The 24,922-nt window shown below is 42.9% G+C and overlaps 1 protein-coding gene across 1 annotated transcript in view; it reads left to right on the forward strand.

Moving 5' to 3' along the window:
* Window positions 1–24,922, forward strand: part of SLC28A3 (solute carrier family 28 member 3) — a 76,952-nt gene that overhangs the window by 45,929 nt on the left and 6,101 nt on the right. The window contains exons 10-17 of the mRNA XM_077344649.1: window positions 1,503–1,583; window positions 3,700–3,825; window positions 4,744–4,874; window positions 6,241–6,409; window positions 11,510–11,707; window positions 17,524–17,605; window positions 20,431–20,529; window positions 23,840–23,948. Coding sequence (XP_077200764.1) covers window positions 1,503–1,583; window positions 3,700–3,825; window positions 4,744–4,874; window positions 6,241–6,409; window positions 11,510–11,707; window positions 17,524–17,605; window positions 20,431–20,529; window positions 23,840–23,948 — 995 coding nt within the window. The remainder of the gene's footprint in view (window positions 1–1,502; window positions 1,584–3,699; window positions 3,826–4,743; window positions 4,875–6,240; window positions 6,410–11,509; window positions 11,708–17,523; window positions 17,606–20,430; window positions 20,530–23,839; window positions 23,949–24,922) is intronic.

Genomic DNA, 24,922 nt, shown 5'->3' on the forward strand with positions numbered 1-24,922 from the left:
TGCAGAACACTCGCAACCCTATCGCTCATCCACTGTATCCTGCCACCCCCTTAAACCTTCACAGAATCAGCTTCTCCGTCAGATGGCTATCCAGCCTTTGTTTAAAAATTTCCAAAGGTAAAGAACCCACCACCTCCAGAGGAAGCCTGTTCCACTGAGAAACCGCTCTGTCAGGAACTTCTTCCGGATGTTTAGATGGAATTTCTTTTGAATTAATTTCATCCCATTGGTTCTGATCTGTCCCTCCGGGGTAAGAGAGAACAACTCTGCTCCATCCTCTACATGGCAGCCTTTTAAATGCTTAAAGATGGTTATCAGATCCTCTCTCAGTTGTCTCCCCTCCAGGCTAAACAGACCAAGCTTCCCCAACCTTTCTCCAAACCCCTCACTATCCTAGTTGCCCTCCTCTGTACATGCTCCAGTTTGTCAACACCCCTCTTAAACTGGAGTGCCCAAAACTGAACATAGTACTCCAAGTGAGGCTGAACCAGAGCAGAGTACAGCAGTACCATCACCTCCCGTGATCTGGACACGATACTCTGTTTGATACAGCCCCCAAATCCCATTTGCCTTTTTAGCCACCGAGTCACACTGCTGACTTGTTCAATGTATGGTCTACTAAGACTCCTAGATCCTAGGCAGGCCGACAGACAGACAGACCAAAGGCCTTTACAAAGCAAGTCAAACAGAAATAAAACAGCATTTCTCCAGTTAATACACAAGAAAAGTAAAAACAAATATAGCACAATACGATACATAAATTTAATATATCAAGATGTGGGCGCTCACTTTAGCTCAAATCTTCCTTTAGCTTGAATTTTGCCCTTCAGCAGCAATGGCCCCTCCCCTAGCCCACACCACCAGAGTTTTTTTTTTTTAACTGGGCAACTGAATTTCACAAAAACAACATAACTATTTGAGTATCAGGTTTCCTGAATTCTCTCTTTCTTTGTTTAAAATACATCTCTGACCTCTTTTCTTGCATATATATGTCTTCCCCCTTATACTGCTACAACAAAATGGGCTAGAGACTTTTCTTTACACTGTACGTTTAGGGAGTCTTTATACTTATTTGGCTTGTAGACCGTAAGAACAAAAAAAGACAATACACAGGTTTGGAAAAGATCCGAGAAAAGCCGAACAAAATCTGGGAGGTTCATGAACAGCCCTGTGGGGAAGCAGGGCATAGGGCATTCCCGAGAGCCCTGAACCTGGGGCAAATAACCCTCATAGAAATGGCCAAAGCAGAAACTATCCTGGCCCAAGTAAAATATCTATTTGTTCTTCCTAGGAACTGTCTGCAGAGTGACTAGCTGCATTGTAATACAATGACATATGAATGGTTTGTCAAACAAAAAATCCTAAAGTAGAATGGTAACATGGGAAGAGACACAACTGTCATTCTAAACACAAATGTTTTACTTCAGGCATTTCATGAATGGTGACTAGCCTGAAAACACCAAAACATTGTTTTTTTTTATAAATCTGCATCTTTTTCCTAGGTGGGATGGATCATGCAAACTACTCTTGGAACAACTCCAGTTGAATCTCTAGTGGCAGCTGGGAACATATTTGTGGGACAGGTAGGATAAGAGAAAATTAAGTTTACAGCCCTGGTGCATACATAGTTTAGAAATAAACCTGTCTAGTAGTAAAAGATCATTGTACAAAACCTCCAAGACAGAAATGAGCAAGGTTTCCTTTCAAATTATAAAAACTAGCAGATCATAAATTTCCCAGGAGTGAGATAAAAATTGACTTTCTTATATCATAATCCTACTAGGAACAAAGCCCATTATATCCAGGAATACAATGGATGCTAGAGTGTGGGGGTGGTAAAAGTAAGACAGGAGTTGTGGATTCTGGAAGGACGTGTGGATGCATTGGTGTGTTGTTTGGGTTGTAGCTGCATGTCTGGGCATGAGGGGGTGTGATCGCAGAGGGTTGTAGCATGGATGAGCACTCTGGAAACTTAGTAGGTTTTAGAAGAAGACTGACCTGTGGCATGGCATGGCTGTTGCGTGCGTTGCTTAGAGGAAGATTTCACGGTACATGATATTCTTCATCACAACATGTTCAGACTGCAGGAGGTGTGGTTTGGAATATGCATCGAGTGAGGGAGAGGGAATTGTGGCACAGTGGTTACAGATGAGCTTTCCAGAGCCATGTCTTCAGATATGTGAAGTGAAAATCAGACTGAAGACTCTTCTTAGGGGGAGATTACATGGCAGCCAATTTTCCCCATTCTGCTTTTCCCCATTCTGCTTTCAACCTCATTTCTTGTGTGAATTAGGCCACAGACACCAAGGGCCATTCCGCACTCGTCCAAAATAGCACAATGATTACAAATTGAAATTGCTACAGTTTTGCCATTATGCACAACGTCGTTGACAATCTGCAACACTCCTGAAACTGATCCGCAAAAAGCGCTTCATTGTAGCGCTTTCAGGGAAATCCCAAAAAGTGGATTCACCCTCCGGAAAGCGCTACACTCTTGCAACCAATCAGCAACACTAGCGAAAAAGTTCTGTGCGTTACCATTGTTGCGGTTTCTGCAAAGTCCGGCCCCCTAGCTCTCTCCTCTTCCGGCGAAGCGATTGCCATTTTTTTTTCTTCCGAGCGAGCGGAGATCAACGCACCGGCGAGCCTTCATTTACCCAGCCAGGCTTCCCTGGCTGCAGAGCTGTTTTAAGTCACCAAGCATGAAACAACACCCCCCCCCATTTGCTGGTTTATTTTCCCTTTATTTTTTACTGTATTTTCAGCCAAAAATCGCGCCCGTGCCGGGGGGAGCGTGGCAACGATGAAATAGCAGCTCAAACACCACCTGCTACCTAGATGGGTCACTCCGTTGCAATGAATCAACGCAGATTCGTTGCAACGTGTGTTTTTTTTTAAGTTCCTTAAGGGAAAGGGGCTTTTTGGGATCATGATAACGGCCGTCCATTGGCTGCTTGATGGCCAGGGGTAGGACGAGCTCGGCAATATCGCTTCCTGGCTAGCGATTTTTGCCGGGACCGGAAACCTGTGGGAAACGATAGAAACGCAACTGGATTCCACTACAAAGCCAGGTATGCATAACGACGAATTCCACTATTTAAAATGGTGTTTTTTCATCCCGCAACCAATTTGCCACATAGATCCTGGTGCGGAATGGCCCCAAATGTCCCCCTGCCCTAATCTACACGGGGTAGTCAGAGTACACAGGTTTCTGCCCTGCTCCTTCTGTCTCCATTTTTTTACTGTTGATATAATGTTATGTGCCCAAATGTTTCTTTCACTGTTGCCCCTTAGAAGAAGAACTGGATTTTTGCTGTTTACTACCCAAAGGAGTCTCAAAGCGGTTTACAAACATTTTTTCCCTTCCTCTCCCCACAATAGATAACCTGTGAGGGATGTGGGGCTGTGAAAGGTTTGAGAGAACTGGGAATGATGTAATAAATGAATGGCGTGACTAAGCTGCTTCAAGAGCTCAAGGGTAGCTGGAAGACAGGCAAGAGTCAGTTATGGAAGAGGATGACACTTCTAGTACTTGTAGTACATGCAAAAGGAAACTGCCAAGTCTTTCTGGTTTACAAAACCCAAAAGAACGTGGGCTGAAATTATTAAGCTTGGATTCCATTAACAGGTAAGATACTACAATAATAGGAGCCTTCACAATGAATTAATTTGCCTGTTTGCTTCCCCCCTCCCCCCCAGACAGAATCACCTCTCCTGGTAAAGCCTTATCTGCTACATGTTACCAAGTCTGAACTCCATGCAATCATGACAGCTGGGTTTGCTACCATTGCTGGAAGTGTTTTAGGAGCATATATCTCTTTTGGGGTAAGCAATACAAATTTATTTATTTATTTATTTATTTATTCATTTATTCATTTATTCATTCATTCATTTGATTTCTATACCTTCCATATGGCTCAGGGAGGTTTACATACAACATGGGGGATACATGGAACGAATTTGTACATAACATAAACAAATACAACAATAACCCAATAATGCAATGTCAGTAATAAACAATACAACAGGATTAATACAAATTACGACAAACACCACTTCCTTATTTTGATAAGATATCTTTGCCCCCACATGGCTAATATTGAATTATTAAACTGAACTCTCCACTATCACCAACAAAACATTCTAAGAAAGGAATACTAAACGTTTTCTTATTGCTTTTTGTGTGCCTTGGTGTTGTTGAAATTCTAATAATAAAAACTACAAGGGAGGAAATTACTAGGTAAGGTAGAGGAAGGAAAGTGATTCTCAAAAGAAGACCAGTACTGTCACCATTATCATAGATAGGAGGAAGAGTCCTAGGAGAAAAAATATCTCCCCTAGGTGTCCCAGTTTTCTACTTTACATGGTTCCAGGAGCCCAAAATTGTCCAGTATCAACGATTACTGTAGCTTTCCCCAGATCTGGGAATTCTTGTGAAGATAAATGTTATGTTTTTGGGATCATGTGGCTCTTTCTTACCTCTTACCTGCAGAAGTGTTGGAGTTCATTTCCAGAATCCTCTGAGACATATTTTTCTACTTAGGACCTCTCACCACTCACAAAGCCCTGATTGACAATCCTTCTGTAAAACAGTTACATTCCCCTCTTTTTTTTTCTGCGGTACTTTGGATTCAATGTTCAAATGAGAGTTTGTCATTTTTAACCACTTAATCAGTATGGTTTATTCATGAATGATCCTCAGCACTGTTCCCCTATTACCTGTATGCCATTTGAAATTTCAAGGTTTCAGCTTCCCATCTATTAACTGCTTCTGTGATGTCAGCACCAGCAGCTTTGGCTATCTCCAAACTCTTTTGGCCTGAGACTGAACATCCCCAGATAACCACACAACAGGGTACAAAAATAGAGAAAGGGTAAGTAGGTTTTCATTTCTATAATGGCAATGAATAACCAAGACTGAAAATAGGTATACCAACAGATAAGTGCTCTACTGGCAGGAGTTAAGGAGGTGCCTCTAAACAAATCAAATGCAGTGGATATTGAATGAATACCATGGGAATAAGTTTATTTCTAGTTATAAGTGTCTTCAAAATCTGCATTAACCAACTTGAGTGGATCTGGTCATCACCAATAAGCACTGTGACTGCTGTTTATGTAAACATTTCCAATTCTGCCATTCTGTTACTACAGTCACAGGTAAATGACAAATTCTGGGTTCACATAGAGCCTTGCCACACTCCATGGGAGATATGTAACCTATATCAAAAGTCACATGAATTTGCATATGTGACGTAACAAATACCACTAAATCCATTCCCAATATTCCCATGATCATGGGAAGTCTTCTAAGACAGTGGTCTCCAACCTCTGGTTCGGGGACCGGTACTGGTCTGTGGATCAGTCGGTACTGGGCCGCAGCTCCTCCTTGTCCTCCTCCCCGGCTGCTGCCTCGGGGGCTGCTCTGCCACTCTGCCACTGGCTCACCTTTGGTGCTCTCCAGTGGCCGCGATGGCTGAGGTTCCTTCTCGGCGTGGCACTGCGCAGCTGCTGCTGGCAGCGCCCCCCAATGGGCGGCGGGAAGTCAGGGGTGCTGGCAGAAAAGCAAGTGATGCAGGGGCTCAGGTGGCAATGTCCCTCGGCAAAAGACTACCCCCCCCCCCGGGCCTCAGTAAAATTGTCAAGCGTTGACCGGTCCCCGGTGATAAAAAGGTTGGGGATCACTGTTCTAAGAAATAGCCCTTCTTTTGCCCACTCCAGTACAACTATAGGATAACCATTATAGAGACGAGAGGGTCAGGGTCCTGAGATTCCTGTATGATAAGGAGAATGGCACCAGCTATATATCTATCTATTCATTGTATGCCTATTCCAGAAATGCTGAATTTCAGTCAAAGCTGATAGCAGAACAGAGCACTGGTCAGGGAAAAAGCTGATCAACCTGGTGCCCTATTCAAACTTCACTTAAGCTAAAACTTGCCAGACAGCCTTAAGCCAGTGATTTTCTCTTAGTCTCAGCTCTCTCCCTAATAACTGAAGTTAATAAAGCTGAGTTGACCTACCATGCAAGTCTGTTGTATAATGCATGTTTGGGAGGTGTTATGTAAATTCTAAGTATTAGCAGTATTTATTCTGACATTTTTTCTGGCTAGCAGCATTGGGGATATTTTAAAGGGGTGATTTCTATCACCAATGAAGCCCCTTTTATTTGCAAGACTTGCTTGTTTCTAAGGGGAAATGTCACATTAATGTTCACATTTCATTTTTGTTTTCTTGGTGAAGGGACTCAAAAAACCTGTTGGAAGCAGCCAGCCAAGGTGCCTCTGCCTCCATTCCCCTGGTGGCAAACATTGCTGCAAACCTGATTGCCTTCCTTGCCTTGCTGTCTTTCTTTAATGCCGCACTGTCTTGGCTGGGGAACATGTTTGACTACCCACAGTTGAGCTTTGAGGTACTGTTCTACAGACTTTAAGCTGATAAATGTTCACCATCACCACATTAAAGAATTGTAATTTTATATTAAAGCAATCAGCACAAGCATGCAAAAAAATCAGAAAAACCATGGCAGAACTTACATGAACCCATCTCTACATTTGTTCTGCTATCCCAGCAGTCTGTTGGCTCCACTAAGCCACAGCTCTCTGTTTGTGGAGCCCATTGCCTCTGGAAATGATTAACAGGGTTAGCTGATTTAATTCATTTAAAATTAATTCTCTCTTCTTCCTCTTTTACTATATATCCAGTTAAGTACCCCAGAATGCACATTTGTCACCCAAATTTTTTTTTAGTCTTTTAATTAGTTTGGGGAAATTAGCTTTTACTCAGATACTTACAAAAAGGAGGTAACTTGGGATATCCACCAATGTCTATGGGGATGGTTGCTTTAGAGAAACTCAAAATAACCAGTCAGATGTTAAACTGGAATGCATTTTATTAAGAAGAATTAAAAGGAGTACACCAAACACAGAAAAAACACACAAACAAGGTGGACTAAAAAAATAAGGGTTGAAAAGGAAGAGAGTATTTACCAATCACATGAAGAGAGGCCCATGGATTCAGCAGTGAAACCACTGCTGTTTCATGGAGAGGAGAAGGAGAAGGAACTACATGTAAGTAGAGGTATATGGTGCCCAGAACACATAGACTGTGGTAAGATGCCCATATTTATACAGAAAATGTTCCTTGGGACAATGTTGATATGTGAGTCCCTAAAACATCAGTTGATGAGCTTTGGTGTTTGTCAACAACTTTGCGAGACAACAGCTTTGGGAGACGGATAAGTCTCTGTAAGAAACCTTGGTAGATTCTCAGGTAATAGACAATAGCTATAATTACTTAATCTGAGATGATTGATAAGTAAAAAACGATTCTAAACAATCCGTTTGAGAACCAGATGGGATGCTATTAAGTTTTCAGAAGGATGATAGAAATTGATAATTTGGGTAGGCATGCGTGAGGGAAGTGCAATTGGGAAATTGATACGGCCATTCCGCACAACAGGCACTGTTGCTAAATCTGAGCGCTATTGAAAAGCGCTGCAATCAAAAGCGGTAGGTCTCGGTAACACAAACAGCTGTCTCTATCGGAAAAAAAGGCTCTCCCACTAGCGCTGTTCTCAGAATGCACAAGTTTCCAGTCTCGCCGAAATTGCAACAAAGGTGGCAATATTTTTCCACGCTTCCTCCCGCCCCTGGCTGTCAATCAAACGGAACAGCCAATTAACTGTTGTGTTCGTGCTTCCCTTTAAAAACTGTTTTTTTAAAACCCGAAAAAAACAGTAACAACACATATTCGTTCATTCGATGTATCAGAAAGACCTTTATTGCTGGCATAGGAGCTGGCACTTAATCATTTACATGCTCTTAAAGTTAAAAAAAAATCCCCCCCCCCAGTGCAATTTCTGGCCAAAATTATGGGCAGTGTCGAACAAGGGGCTGTATTGTGCTTGGAAACTTTATAGACAATTGCTTGTGAAGGGATTTCTGCCAAAGAAGCATCGCTTATTAGTTGCTTTTGTCAGTTTAAGGTGAAAAAATGGCGATCTCAACACCGGAAGCTCAGGTGTGAGAGATTAGGTAGGGACATGCTTGCTACCGCTATACTGAGGATGCACATGTCTTTTTGGATGTGTTGCGGGTTGTTCTCAAGAGTCTAGCAGTTTTTTTTAGGGGGAATCCACTTTTGTGGATTCCCCAAAAAGCGCTACAACAAAGCGATTTTTGTGGGAGTGTTGCAGGAGTGTTGCAGATTGTGTACGACGTCGTGAATAACAAAAAATAAATAGTGTTACACAATGGTAACACTTCAGCAACATTAACGCTGTGCGGAATGAGTTATAGGTTTAGTCACTAGTTCCTAAGAAACCTATGGTCTTAATTATGCATCTCCCTGGGGTGTGGAGGAGGTAGTTAGTGAGCCAGCCTCTTCACTCTCAGAAGCTAAAATATATGTCAAGGTATCTACTGGAGACTGGTATCCATGATGGTATCCTGTTTGGGACAGACAGTGTTTTTACACTTAAGAACAAGCCGACAGCTATGATTGGTGTCATTTGGCCAGCAAGTGTATAGTGAATAATATTTTACTATGGTATTAAAAGAAGGGTTTATAGGGGTCTATCTATAAACTGCCTCTCAGTGAGAGGAGGAGTCTGCTTGCTAAAACCTTTTCCAGTTCTGATGCCTTCTTTATACCTTTGATGCAATGCTAAGATCTCCCTCATAATCAGTGGTCTTTCTGCTGAGGAGTCTGACTTTTTCTTTAGTGATAAAAGTGATGTGCTCTGTCTCTTTTCCTTATTCACTAGCTCTCTCCTCTTCAACACCATTCTCAACCGTTTCCTTCCCCCATATCACTTGATATGCTGATGACTCAAGTATCTTCAGCTAAATTTTTATGGTTTCCCTTGATCCTATATCCTAGTTACCATTTCCTTGTCATCATCCCTCCTTTCCACTTCATAATATATCTTCTCAAACTCCCTCTCTATTGCATTTAAATATGCCTCTATTTCCACATTCTCAAAAAGCCACCCAACTTCACCAACCAATCAAACAAATTGTATACCAAAGAGAAGCATGATTTATAATAGATGCAAACAAATCTGTGAATAAGAAGAGAAATAAAGCAGTGTTTCTACTTCTAGATTTAATATGGTCTTTCTTAGTGTTTTACAAAATATGTGCTGCTGTCCTGCATTCTTGAGCTGGATGCATGCAATATACTCACACTAACAAAGATGTTAATTAGGAAACTAATGAAAACAGTTTCAGTTGAAAAAGGAACATGCCAGGAATGTCCTTTATCCTCTTTATTATTTATATATACTAGCAATAGAGATTTTAGCTATAAAGGTTAGACAACACAATCAAGGGTAACAAAAATGACTGATGTACAGACCAGAATGAAAAGTTATGCAGACAGCACTGTTCTAATATTGTTGAATATCCAGAAATGGTTGCAATATGTAATTGAATATATTGAAAAAATTGGATTGCTATCAGGCTGAAAAAAGGCTCACAGTGATTTAAAACTAACAGCTGAAGGAGCATGTGCCCTGCTCAGCTGCTAGATTTAAATGGCCCAAACCCTGGGTTGGGGGGGGGGGTCAGCTAGCCAAATTTGTGACAATTTAAGGTCATGAATCAATTCATGCTCATACCTATTTGGGATGATAAATCTTGCAAATGCAGCCCTCCTCACAGGAAGACCCCTCCCGTATTTTCTCTCTGCCCTGTTGAGGCTTTTCACCTCCTGCTGAGGATGCAAGGGAAAGCAAGCCAACTTCTCCCTCTGCTCCTTGGCTTATCAATCACAGCAAGCCACCAATCACAGCACAGCAGTTCTCTCATGGACTGAAACTTCCTCCCCCACCCCCCAAAAATTTTTAAAGGCGCTTCCATGTTGCTTTACAGTAATGCCAAAACACAGATGCATTTTTAATAAAATCCACAATGACCCATTTCTATGGAGAAACGCCAGAATGATACAGCACCCTCCCCCCCCCCCATTTTGTATTTTTTTGCACTTTATTTCTTTGGGGGTGGATTTCTGAGATGCTGCACATTGTTCTTGAAGCCCAAAAAGACATTATGTACTGATGGTAGGCTTTAAAAAAAAGTTGTTTAGATCAATGTAGGATCAGCAGAAAGCAGCCAAATCACCCGTCCGTCCCCCCCTTTCCAGCTCATTTCCCACCTCCAGAAGATGCAAATGGGACTGCTTTTGCCTGCCCCAGTTGTAAGAAGGCTGAACAGGTAGCTGAAGCCCAAAAAGACATTTTAAACTAATGGTAGGCTTAAAAACAAGCTGCTCAGACCTGAATGATCGGGAGAAAGCTGCTAGATCACCTGCCCCCCTCTTTCCCAGTTCATTTCCCACCTCCAGAAAACAGAAAAGGGGCTGTGTTTTGCCTGCCTGATACCAACAAGACGATGGACATTTAAAAGATGGTTTTGTTTCACCTTGAAAAATGTAGGTTTGCATTCACACTGCAACATGGACTGTGCCACTTAAAAAAAGAAAAATTACACAAAGCAGGAAATGAAAAGGGGAAGGCAGGACAGAGTTGCTGAGACTATCATGCATTTCTCCCTCCATACAGTCTTTACCACGGTTGCTCACTGGTGGCTGACGCACTTTAGGGCAGTGGTCCCCAACCCCCGGTCCGGGGACCGGTGCCGGTCCGCAGATCAGTTGGTACCGGTCCGCAACTCCTCCTTGTCCTCCTTCCTGGCTGCTGCCTGGGGGGCTGCCCTGCCACTCTGCTGCCAGCTCACCTTTGGTGCTCTCTGGCAGCCACCATGGCTGGGGCTCCCCCTCAGCGTGGCACTGCGCAGCTGCTGCAGGCAGCGCCCCCCAGCGGACGGTGGGAAAGCAAGCAGATCAGGGACTCAGGCGGTAGTGACATCCCTCGGCAAAAGTCTACCCCCTGTCCGGGCCTCAGTAAAATTGTCAAGTGTTGACCGGTCCCCAGTGATAAAAAGGTTGGGGACCACTGCTTTAGGGTATAAATCTAGTTTCCTGGAATTGCAAGCCGCCTAACTGGACAGCCTCAGAAATCAGTTCCTCTTGGGGGGGGGGAGCAGCTTCTGAGGTCACATTCTAGGGCACCCCAACCCACAACTCCCCACCACCACCAACTCCACCATCCCCAAGCATTGTAGTTTACAACCCTAGCTTGGAGAGTGTTCTTTTTATGCATTCTTTCTGCACAATTTATAATTTCATATATCTCTCATATATCCTTTTCATGATGTTCAGTTACCCTTGAAGACTCACATTTTGACTTTTGTGTCAACTGTACTTGCTACATACAGTTTTTGAAGAGAACAAAGAACATGCCTTCATCATTTTGAGGCCAAATAGTTGCATATGGAATCTCCGTTTATGGTTGCCTAAGAAGCTTCAGTTAGTGGAGGATATATCTAGTCATGAGGGGACATATCTTTATGTGACCTGAAGAGAAACCATAGGAGAATATATCTAGAATCGATTATCAACAAATCTCATGGGCATTGTATCTTACTTCTCTTTTCTTGTATTTCTGTAGATCATTTGTTCCTATGTCTTCATGCCATTTTCTTTCATGATGGGAGTAGACTGGGAAGATAGTTTCATTGTTGGTGGACTCATAGGTTACAAGACTTTCTTCAATGAATTTGTGGCTTATGAACGGCTTGCAGAATTCATCCAGCACAGGAAGGGAGGAGGCGCAATGTACATCAGTGGCAAGAAGCAATATATGAGTGTAAGTAGTATGGTATAATTTTTCTTTGCTGTAGTTTACCCAGTTTCCTCAGAGATTCCAGAGGCATCGCACACATCAGAAAAAAAATAATCTGTAGCTGGGGCTGTATTATTATAGCAGTGGAGCCAGTAATTAAAGCGAATCTGTTTTTAAAATACCTATTTCCCCCTATTACCACACAACACACAATCTGAGTTAGTGGACAGAAAGTAAGTATAAAGAAACAAGTGGACAGAAAGTAAGTATAAAGAAAGATAATAAAGAAGCTATTTTATAAGGAAAACAGCCTTAAACTTTAGTTTTCTACCCATTTTTTTTTGGGGGGGGGGGAGCTTTGATATACTTCTGGGCTGATGACTTCACAAGAGCAGTTTAGGAAGACCAAGGCATGGCTATAGAGTATTCCTAATTAAAGAAGAAAAAGTATATTTGGGAGTGAGGCTAAATGCCAATCTAGATTTTGTAGCCAAAAACTGGAGGAGGGAATGACATTGGTGGCCTCCAGAGTGGTCTCCCCTCTGATCAGCAGACCACTGTCCTGCCCACAGCTGCTACACCTGCGTGCACTCATAGACATACTATATGGAGTAAGGGATGGGGATGGCAGCCAGGAAGTCAGCCACAGTGGTGGCCTTTACCAGGTTCTCTGTCTCTACTGGTGGTGCCACACGAGTCTACATGCTGCTTGCTGTGGCAGGCCGTACATCACCAGTGCAAGAAATCCCTGCCAAAGTTGGGAACTCTAAACAATGGCCTAAACACACATTGACCAATTATGTATGGAACGGAATGAGCTGGCTGGTAGCAACAGGGCAGCAGGGTCAATCCCCAATTATGCATGGGCACTAGAGATTGGCTCAGAAAAACCTTTTTTGCTGACATAGGAGCTGGCGCTTAATTGTTTACATATTCTTCAAGTAAAAAAAAAAATCCCCCCCCCCCCCGGATGGGTACAATTTCTGGCCAAAATTACGAGCAGTGTTGAGCAGGGGACTGTATTATGCTCAGAAACTTTAAAGACAACTGCAGGAGGAAACTTTGTTTTACTGTTAAGCACTTCTGAATCACTTGTGGAGGGACTTCAGCCGAAGAAGCCTCGCTTATTCACTGCTTTCGCCGGTTTAAGAGGGGGAAATGGCAATCGCTTCTCCGGAAGCTCGGGGACAAAAGTTAGGGAGGAACATTCCTTCTACTGCTATTTTGAGAACACACATGTCTTTTGCTGATGTGTTGTGGCTTGTGCTCAGAAGTGTAGCGTTTTTTTGGTGGGGAATCCACTTTTGGGGATTTTCCCCCTAAGCGCTATGAAATTCCAATTGTTGCTGGAGTTTTGCAGTTTGTTTACGATGTCATGCGGAATGTTAAATTAATAACGTTTACAAGCGTAAGACTTCGGCTACATTTAAGTTGTGTGGAATGGCCCCTAGTTACCCCCAAAGTCTCACTGTCTACTTTCCTGTAAAGCTAACTACACCTGAAATTCTGGGCCACTTATGCCTTTGAGTTCATAGGAGTTTTTATTTACCAGGCCAAGCTTGAAAAAAGTCACTTCAGTTCCCATATCTCTCCAGCCATTTACTTGTTCACTATTTACAGTTTCAGGATGTAAATATTCTTTATTTAGATCTTCCTGAACTTTCCAGACTCACAGAATTGATATTGGTCTGTCTGTCTCTCTGCACCCCAAAATACAAACAGTTGCTGGTAAGGGCTGGCCAAAGCCTATAGCCCAGGAGGGACACGCCCACAACCACTCCACCCCAACCACTGTCTGTGAGCCTCTACCATCCTCTCTAGATCACTGCTCATCTCTAGATTATAATGATCAGCTCTGCAGGCAAAAATGGCTACTTTGGAGGCCAGACTCTAAGGCTCCCCAGGGAGAAAGGGCTGCTATGGTGTTTGGGCAGGGTTGAGGAGAATAAACATTTAAGGCCTCCCCATGCAGGTTGTTGTGGAGTTGAAACACTTGAGGCCTACTACACAGGGTTGTTGTGGAGTTGAAACACTTGAGGCCTACTACACAGGGTTATTGTGCAGATGAAACAGGAGGCAAAAGAACCTCTGCAACAGCTTCCAGTTTCACCTGCACAACAACCCTGTGTGGTGTGTCTCAAATCTGCAGAGAGTTGCTTGGCTGTTTCTTCCCTTCAGCAGCATGGCTGGCCACAGCAGTATTTCAAGTGAGAAGAGGCTTTTCTGCGGCCTCCCTGTCAGCCAACTGTTTGGCAGAACGGGAAAGCTCCCCCTCCCCTCAAAAGGAATGCCCACAGCCATGCCCTCAGGCTCCCCTGCTCTTGGAAATACCTCCCTCCCCTCAGTCATGGGCTGTTAAAGGCTCCTTCCCAGCAGGCCTGAAGGAAGGGGGGGATGGAGCACACTCACCAGCCTTCTGCCAGCTCTGTCAGGGTTCTGAGACAAAGTTAGTTGGACATGACAGTTAGGACAGCCTTGGGGTGAAAAGGGCTGTCACAGCCTCTATTCTCATCCCCCTTGGCAGCCCTACTGACCTCCTCTCCCTGCAGTGGCCAGGGACAGACTGGCAGTGATGTCTCCAGATTGCCCCTGGGTGGGCGGGCCCTGTCAAAACTTTGGCCCTATCAGAACTTTGGCTTCACGCCTCCCAGCTGGCTAGAACTCTAGTCTGTCCTGGTGAGGGCCCAATCGGAAGGCACTTTGCACCTTCCGATTGGGCCCTTACACAGACTGGCCCTGCCCACTCTCCGCCCACTTAGGCCTTAGCCTTTTATGTTTATACAGCAATAGCTGGAGGTATTTTCAAGACAGATACTTCCACATTCCCTGTATTGCCACAGCCACCATCCACAGCCCTGCTGGGCCAGCTCCAACCTCCCCACCCTACAGTGCCCCTGAAGGGACACCTAATGGGTCAGCTCCGCAGCATTGCAGAGCCAAATTGGATGTCGTTCCACCCCCTCAACAGTGGGTTAGTGACATGCCATTCTCCTAACATTGTGTGGTGAGGCCCACATGCAAACTGCTCCTCCCCGATGCCACTGCCACTGCACAGCATGATGGACTCTTCCAGCCCCGGCATTGTCTATGTGCACACACAACGTCAGGGCAGTCCGTGTTCACCAGGGGATTCCTTCCCCCATGCATTCTTAAGAAGCAACAGGGCAAACTACCCCACCGCAAGGACCAGCAGCAGCCCAGTGTAGCTGCTGCCATGCATAATCGGTCATAGTGGGCAATGTGGATTTGTCCTTTCCCTGGGGACCATTTTCCTGATAAAAATTTATTCCATCTTCTTGTGTTCCCCAGGTAGAGAAATAACCTATCAACTGTGGCATCATGCTTTGCTATATGAATTTTTATTTTGTTACTTGAATTGTGACCTGAGCACATTTCAAGGAATGGGAGCAGTTATTAATTAAGCAGGAATCTTGAAGAAGTCTGATATCTCAGAAGGCAGATTTACAGGTCATCTATTAACTCTTATGTGGAATGGAGAAGAACTGGAAAAGATTCTTCTCTACCACCTTCTTTTTCCTATGGCAATCCACAATGTTTCACAATGCTTCACTTGACCATCTGAGAAGGTCAGGAAGTGGGTGGCAGTGATCCGTGCTGGATCTTGTTCAAGGTAAAGAGCCTGCCTTGTTGCTTCACCATACACTGTGCCGCTGATGAAGCAGTAAGGATGATAACCTCATTGTAAATAAAAAACATCGCCTTGGATTCTTTCAACCTATTTCTTTCAACCCATGAATCAGCCCTGAGATCTGATTTAACAAGCTATGGAAACCAGAGTGGGGTAAAAATGGCCTAGGAAAACCATTCACCTAGGCTTGAACTAGTATCTTCTTGTGCCCTCTCAACCTGGTTCCCAGTATTAGAAATTATTCTACAATCCAAACATTCCATAACTAATTTTCAGGATAAATATAATGGCAGAGTGACACAAGAACTTGGAATGTTCAGTTTTAATTTGCTTGCCCTCAGAATCCTCCAACAAAACCAGATACCAACATTTATGTCGACAACACAGTACACGGCTATGTTTCCACCCCCACAACCTGTTACAATAAGGCTTCCTGCCTTTCAAACATTTCCAGGAAAAAAGGAGTCCAAATAAGGCCTTGAATTGTATTCTCTTGTGTATGCACCGAAAGACAAGAAATACCTACAAATTGTTCCTTAACAACATGAGGGGGCACAAATGAGCATTTAATCAACTGAAGCACTAAGATGATTTCATTGCAAGCAGGGAACAGCAGGCAGAGTTGAGTGGACATTGTCATACTGCTGTCTCTCTCCTTGAACTAAGATGATCTCTTTCATAACAGGCTTACTTTGAAGAAAGATGCTTTCACTTCAGGTTTTACAAAAATCCACAGTAAAACTGCAAAATATTTTTTATAGGAGAAGCAATGCTGTATCATTATATATTGTACTGGTCTCCTTTCTTTGGGCATTTGATAAAACAGTTGAATATATTATTTGTTTGCTCAAAATGCCTGGTAAACAATACCTAACCTTCAGAGTTGTTTGAAAAAGTGAACCAACCTGTACATTACAGAGACATTGTAGACATTGTATACTTCAACATTCAAGATATTTTGAACAAGGTTCCTTACTAAAAAACTCCTGAGTAAGCTTAGTTGTCATGGGATAATTAGACAGGTCCTTTTAAAAATTAAAAATGAGTTAAATTAAAGGAAGCTGAGAATAGGGATAGACCAGACAACGAAGCGAGGTAAACAGTGGGGTCCTACGTAGATCAGTGTTGAATCCAGTGCTATTCAATTGAAACTGGAGGCGAGTGGTCAAGCTTGCAGATGACAAAACTATTATTAAGGATGATGAAAACTGAAATTGACTGTAAAGTTCTCCCAGAGAATCGCAACTTCTCAGTCCTTCAACATGCAGCCATGGACAGTCCATGGTTCGCAAACTGGGCATGCCACAAACCAAAGTGTATTTTCCTGCCGATCCCACCAATCCTTATTCATGGTGTATACATTTATTCCACTTTTGCCTCCAATGTACATAGAGTTCACAGAGTTTTGTATTGTTTAAAATCTCCACATTTGTGTAGAGTGGAACTATAGAAATCTATTCATGCAAGAGGAAGTGATACCTTTCCTAAGCCATTTAGGACAAGAGAAAGCTTAACAGGGCCTTCTATTAGTCCATTTATGGATTGTCAGATACGATCACATATTCTTATATTTCCCTCTGTATTTGCATGATGGATTCTATAGATGTTTCCCATGTAGAACTTCAGTCATACCAGAAATATGCCTTTGCACTGGAGTTTTACAAATATCTGCTAATAAATTCAAATATGCCAAACACCAAAGCACCACAGAAAAAGAAACCATGACACATCTAAGGACATGGGCAGGACTGTCTACAGACATCATGGGGACCAGATAAAAATCCCCTTTGAGCTTACTCAAATCCAATCCAAACACCATCTGAAAACCAATCACTTAGCCTCTGTGCAAGCCAGAAACCTGAAATCTGCCTCAGCAGTTCTAAAGTGGACTCTGGTCTCTGAAAGCTTATGTCAGCATACATAGATAAGTTCATAAGGAGCCACCATAATCTTGGATCTTTTTGTTAAAACAAAGTACCTTTGGAAGCTCTCTGGAATCTATTGCTTTGCCACTGTCTGATCAGTTAGATGAAGATATGAAATTTGATTTCCTGACTATGTTTTATCACTATATGACTTGATATTTCACATTTCCTCTGTGTTAACAAAAAGCAAGAATCAAGGTCAACAAGTAATGAAAGTTTACACAAGTAAAGAACTTCCAAAAGCTTACCCCCCTCTTGATTTCTAGATCCGATCTGAAACCATTGCCACCTATGCCCTCTGTGGATTTGCAAACTTTGGCTCCCTGGGAATGGTAATTGGAGGTCTAAGTAAGTACAGTTCATTTTTCTGACGTGGAGATTTATATTGGACAAATGGAGCCACAAATTCCCGCACCTATGCATAAATTTGAGCTATAAAGGAGATCAGGATATAATTCCGAATATCATCAGAGCCACGCAATGCATATTCGAAATACAGCATAACACCAGCTGGTTCCACATAGAAGTTTTGCTGTTTCAGGATCTCTAATCATGCAATTCTTCTTTTCCATATATAAGTGTCCTCCATTCCTGCACAAACCTTGGACAGCCATTTTTCCCACTAAAAACCCTGTTTGTCATGCCCATTCTGATTAGCCCCATGACTCTGAGTCCTTGTGAGAAGAGCCCAAGGAGCCAAAGCCAGCAGCCAAAGAGGACCAGAGGAACTAAGGAGGGCATAGTATGGCAGAGATACATGCTGACAATGTTTCAGCTGTACAAAGGCCACCCTGCTAGAGTATGCAAAGAAGGCCCTGCCACCAGCCCCTGAGAAAACCACCAGGCCCCTACAGGGCAAGCCACCAGCCACCACCAAACCTGTTTCCACTCTTCAGAAACTGCTAGGGATGCCAGTGCCCAGGTAGGACCAGGAGGTCCCTTGGAATTACAGGTCATTTCTAGACAAAATGAATCAGTTCCCTGGGGGGGGGGGGGAAGCAGCTTTGGAGAGTAGAATTCATTGTAATAAACAACACTGAAGCCCCTCCCCACTCCCAATCCTGCCCACTCCCAGCTCCACCCCCAAAAGTCTCCAGGTATTTCCCAACCCAGAGCTCTCAGCCCTAGATACAGTGGTGGCAAAAGGCTCAAGCTGAGGTAGTGCAAAGGAGATCAAATGCCAGACTGGCTGCATGCAACTTCACTGTGAATCTGGAACAGTGCTCCTAATATCTCTTTACAGGATCCTGATCAGAGCACTCCACAGCCTCAGAAGCTCTAGCAATTGCTGGCTCTGCAGCTGAGTCCAATAACCTCCCTCCTACTCTAGTTGAAGCTTGCCTTGCTAGCTAGGTCAATTGGTTCACTAGGCACAAGCCTTGTGGCCCTGGCCTGAGTCCAATATGTATGTATGCAAAGGCAACCTGGCTGCAGGGAGCAGGATCCTGCTTTAAAATACGTCTAGAAAAAGTCCTTCCTGATATGGTGTGGTTGAGACAATATTGTTTATATGTCTAGAAAGGAAGGCATGCCTTGAGTTTGAATGAAAGGAAACACACCCTTCTTTTCTTACTCAGCTGCCTTGATGTTGTTGCTGATAGCAACACAAATGAGCTCCGGCAACAAGGCACCAATGAAGTGGGGTGGGGACACTTGTGTGGAATCAGCCACAGCTGCACAATTCTTACTGTGGCTGAAGAGGAAACTGGAGATCTTCCACTGTGCTTTGGAGGGGCTTGGAACTCTCCAAAGCTCATCCTAGACAAGTCCCTCTCCCTCCTTTCCTTATGAAAGCCAGATTACTTTAAGCTGGTTTCCAAGACCAAAATTGTGGGTGCCTATGACACAATGCATGGGGAAAATATATTAAACTGGCTGTTCCTTGTAAGACAGCCTTCAATCTTGAAGATGTAAGTATTTTATTACTTGTCTAAGCCAACCATTGGAAGGTTCCCAGCTGTTACCCAACTGAAACAAGGCCCAATATTCCCTCTGCAATACAAGGGGGGAGATAAACATTGATGCACTTACAGAAATTCATGGACTATCCCTGGTTGTAAGACCACTCTTTTGCAAATTATGTCAAGGAAGAGAGCTGAGGTAAGTGATCTGGGAATAGCATTTAGTGCAGAGTGGTAAGCTGCAGAAATGCTGTCTGAAGCTGTCTGCCCATGAAGTTGGGAGTTCGATCCCAGCAGCCGACTCAAGGTTGACTTAGCCTTGTACCCTTCCGAGGTCAGTAAAATGAGTACCCAGCTTGCTGGGGGGTAAAACGGTAATGACTGGGGAAGGCACTGGCAAGGCCACCCTGTATTGAGTCTGCCATAAAAACGCTGGAGGGCATCACCCCAAGGGTCAGACATCACCCAGTGCTTGCACAGGGTATATTTTTACCTTAATACAATATAATGGCTGGATATTAGGAGGGAGCCTGCAATGTTTAAATGTTGTCTATGTCCAGCTGCATTTGGAGATTTTCAGAGTGAGGCCTTCCCATGCAGGGGCCTCTAAGGACAACCATGAATGATGGGAAGCAACAGTGATAAAACTGGAATACGGTGTAGCAATTTCTCACTTATTTATCAGTCGGTTACCCCAAGTCATCAGCTATTAAGGGTTTTGTGGCTACTTATTGGTTTTGGCATATAGTAGTTGATTTCCAAAGAATGCCTTATTACAGTTCCACAACACCTCTTATAATAGTCTCTGAGGCTGAAATGGTTTCAGGAACCCTAAACTGTGCAAAATGTAATTTTGTAAGCCCAGCACCTGTTATCAGATACAAATGCAACAAGGCAATATCTATGAATTAAGAGGACAGTTAATATTCTAATGACAAAATAAGTTAGCCAAGTTAACCTCATAAAAACATTAACTGTCCTCTTATTTCAAAGACATTTCCTTGTTGCTTTTGTATCTGATAAGTAGATGGACACATGAACTGCTCATTTCTGTTTGCATTGTAGTTTGTCTTTTTGAATTGAGGCTTTGAAAATTTGATGTGTGGATGTGTTTTCTTGTTTTATTGTCTGTAATGATAAATTGCATGAACATATGGAAAAGCAGTTAAATAAAATAATAAACCCAGTATGCAATAGGAGGTGTGGGTTAGTGCAAGATACATTCTAAATATTTCTGCCCTTGTCATAATTATTTTCCAATGTTTCCTTCAGCATCCATGGCTCCCTCCAGGAAAGGGGACATTGCAGGAGGGGCCATCAGAGCCATGATTGCTGGAACTGTGGCCTGCTTCATGACCGCTTGTATTGCAGGTATTCAACCTTCAGATATTTTTGGAGTGATCTGATCATTGTTGAAGTAATCCCCTCACGAAAGTTTTACTTCCTTACAAGGTTGAAATTTCTTCCTCAACATTTTATTAACTGTTTGTTAAAACAGTTAGCTCAGAAAGATATTCAGGTCAATATAGCAGTTACAAAGCAATTCCCTCACCTCTAATCCACTCCCCCTAACATAACTATCTGCTTAGAACATGAAGGCACATAGAAGAAATATAGAAAAGAAGAACAGAGGTAGAAACGGGGGAGAGAAAGCATTGGTGATGGTGATTCTGGGCCAGATGAACTGCATCCAAGAGTACTAAAAGGACTTGCAGATGTAATATCTGAACCTCTGTCAATTATTTTTGACACTTCTTGGAGAACAGGTGAGGTGCCAGATGATTGGAGGTGGGCAAATGTTGTCCCCATCTTAAAGAAAAGGAAAAAGGAGGATCCAGGTAATTATCGACCCATCAGCTTGACATCTGTAGCTGGCAAAATTTTGAAACCGTCAGTCCTTGAGCAGCTGGAACAGAGAGCTGTGATTTCTAAGACTCAGCCCGGGTTTTGCAAGAACAAATCATGTCAGACCAACCTTATCATTTTTCAAGAAAGTGACTACTTTGCTGGAATAGGGGGATGTCTTGGCAGTAGCAAGTGCAAAAAGGATCTAGGAGTCTTAGTAGACCACACATTGAACATGAGTTAACAGTGTGACTCGGTGGCTAAAAAAAGCAATGGGATTTTGGGTTGTATCAAATGGAATGGTTTTTTTTTTGGGGGGGGTGCTGTGAAAGTCATTTTTAATTAGTTTAGCACTGATTGTGTTTATGATTAAGAAATACAGGATATTCTGAATAACACAAGAAAGAGCCTGGCCTCAGATGAATCATACTGTAGCCTGCGAACAAAGCAATAAAATCCTTGGGTTTCAGGCAACAAGGAGATGATTCCCTACTCAATAGAGATGAACAGGTGTGACAGCAATACCAATTTAACTATCTGCCAGAGAGGCATCATATATTGCTTTTTTGATATCAAAACTAAGGATATGCATCTTGTTGTGATTGGGTGGAGGGAATGGTGGGGGCTCAGCCCCATTTCAGAAGAGGTCAAAGAGGAATTTTCTCAGCTTGGAGGGAAAGTGTTAGGTTTAACACGCTCTGTGTAAGGTACAGAAGCCAAGAACCAGGAATAGGGAGATTTCTACATTGTCTGACCTCTGTTTTAACATTCCAGCTTTGCTTGTGTCCATTCCTTGGCAAAGAATGTAAGGGTTGTTGTTGTTGTTGTTATGTGCGAAGTCGTGTCCGACCCATCGCGACCCCATGGACAATGATCCTCCAGGCCTTCCTGTCCTCTACCATTCCCCGGAGTCCATTTAAGTTTGCACCTACTGCTTCAGTGACTCCATCCAGCCACCTCATTCTCTGTCGTCCCCTTCTTCTTTTGCCCTCGATCTCTCCCAGCATTAGGCTCTTCTCCAGGGAGTCCTTCCTTCTCATGAGGTGGCCAAAATATTTGAGTTTCATCTTCAGGATCTGGCCTTCTAAAGAGCAGTCAGGGCTGATCTCCTCTAGGACTGACTGGTTTGTTCGCCTTGCAGTCCAAGGGACTCGCAAGAGTCTTCTCCAGCACCAGAGTTCAAAAGCCTCAATTCTTTGACGCTCGGCCTTCCTTATGGTCCAACTTTCGCAGCCATACATTGCAACTGGGAAGACCATAGCCTTGACTAAACGCACTTTTGTTGGCAGGGTGATGTCTCTGCTTTTTAGGATGCTGTCTAGATTTGCCATAGCTTTCCTCCCCAGGAGCAAGCGTCTTTTTATTTCTTTGCTGCAGTCCCCATCTGCAGTGATCTTGGAGCCCAGGAAAATAAAATCTGTCACTATCTCCATTTCTTCCCCTTCTATTTGCCAGGAATTGAGAGGGCCGGATGCCATGATCTTTGTTTTCTTGATGTTGAGTTTCAAGCCAACTTTGGCACTCTCCTCCTTCACCCGCATCAACAGGCTCTTTAGTTCCTCTTCACTTTCTGCCATTAGAGTGGTATCATCTGCATATCTGAGGTTGTTGATATTTCTCCCTGCAATCTTGATCCCAATTTGTGACTCCTCTAATCCCGCATTTCTCATGATGTGCTCTGCATACAAGTTAAATAGGCAAGGCGACAGTATACAGCCTTGCCGAACTCCTTTCTCAATTTTGAACCAGTCAGTGATTCCATGTTCAGTTCTCACTGTTGCTTCTTGACCTGCATATAAATTTCTCAAGAGACAAATAAGATGCTCTGGTATTCCCATCTCTTTAAGAACTTGCCACAATTTGTTGTGCTCCACACAATCAAAGGCTTTAGCATAGTCAATGAAGCAGAAGTAGACGTTCTTCTGGTACTCCCTAGCTTTCTCCATGATCCAGCGTATGTTGGCAATTTGATCTCTAGTTCCTCTGCCTCTTCGAAATCCTGCCTGTACTTCTGGAAGTTCTCGGTCCACATATTGCTGGAGCCTAGCTTGTAGGATTTTGAGCATAACTTTGCTAGCATGAGAAATTAGTGCAATGGTGCGGTAGTTTGAACATTCTTTGGCATTGCCCTTCTTTGGGATTGGAATGTAAACTGACCTTTTCCAATCCTGTGGCCATTGTTGAGTTTTCCAAATTTGCTGGCATATTGAGTGTAGCACTTTTACTGCATCGTCCTTTAAGATTTTGAATAGTTCAACTGGAATGCTGTCACTACCACTAGCTTTATTGTTGCTCAGACTTCCTAAGGCCCATTTGACTTCACATTCCAGGATGTCTGGCTCCAGGTCAGTAACTACCCCATTGTGGTCATACTACCCCATTGTGGTCATACTACCCCATTGTGGTCAATGTAAGGGTACAACCAGTAACTTGTACAATTTAATTAACCTTCAGTGTTTTAATGTTCTAAGATAATTTTCCTGTGCATCTGGATTCCTAGTATGCAACTGAAATGTTCTGAAACAAGTCCTTTTATCCATGCATTGTCTACAACATCTGACTAGGCTTGGGAGTTTGCCAGTGAAGTGTGTACCGGCTAGCACGTGTATGTAGGTTGCCTCAAATTATTAATAGCCAGGGAAAGGCAGATTTGTTTTAGCAGAAGCAGGTATCTACCCCATACAATAGGAAGGAAGTAGCAAGTGCCCTCACTTACATGGGGGTCCCCCATTGCCTCTCCAGTACTCATGGACCAAGAGCAGGGTGGATCACTACAACCATATCCAAAGCATACTATCATTGCTTAAGGCAAGTGGCCTTTCTGTTCTGTTTTCAGGAATATTATCTGTTGCAGAAGATCCGTGCAATGTTGTATTGGGAAGCGGCTTCAACCCCATCACAAACAGCACAGAACAAGTTACATGCTGCTTAAATCTGTTTAACAGGTAATTAAAAAAAAACACCTGGGTTTCAGTTCATAGCCATTGTGTCTACATGATACTTCTATGAAAGAATAGAATACAGGATTCTAACCCAGGGCTCATGAAGGTTATTTGCCTAATGTGTTTGTTTTTTAATTGGACAGTGGGTCTGCTTCTAGCCATGTTCTCCAACATGCAACACCAAGTTATTAAATTGAATATCTTACCTGTTGTGAAGTTATGCCTTAATTATCCATCCTTTAGAAAAATATTAAAAGAACCTACTGTTTAATAATGACATCATGTTCTAGAGCCCGAAAGCTTTAAAGCTGCACAATCAAATACAGAGATGTTAAGCAATGTCTCAATTCCTGTTACCTATTTGACTGCAATGTGCTTTATAGACTTCACAGCCTACTGAATAAGTGATCAACAGGAGTCTTGTAGCACTTTCATATTAACAGAGTATTATTCTAGTAGGAACTGTTGTGAATTAGAGCCCGGTTCTTCAAATGCAATATGTGAATCCTCATTATGTTGTCAGATTGTGCAGGAGGTATGAAGAAGAAAGCCACAGGGTTTGAGGCCCTGAAATGCAGTAAGCACAAAGTGAAAAGTGGCTATGTGAAATTAAAACTCAATTAAACAATTCAGAGGCCATTCACTAATGATAAATTAGGTATCATCTGTAATGGGCAGGGAGACCTAGGCTTTAAGATGGTTAACATCCCAGCACCACAAGGTTGATAACATAAAACCTGTTAATAAATAAGATATGTCAGTTCCTACACAAAAGATTAAACAAAGATAAATCTGGCATTAAAAATTGCAGTATTCAGAAAGAACATTTCATTCTCCTATGATAATTTTTTACTCACCTGGAAGACAAGAAAATAATTTAAAAGGGAGACTCCATCATGAAAGCTGCTGAATTATGAGATGAAAGCTGTTAATACCTAGTGGAATCTTTTGAGATCTTCCTTTCTAGATGATGACAA

The sequence above is a fragment of the Paroedura picta genome, chromosome 7 (genome assembly GCF_049243985.1).
Source record: "Paroedura picta isolate Pp20150507F chromosome 7, Ppicta_v3.0, whole genome shotgun sequence".
Classification (NCBI taxonomy): domain Eukaryota; kingdom Metazoa; phylum Chordata; class Lepidosauria; order Squamata; family Gekkonidae; genus Paroedura; species Paroedura picta.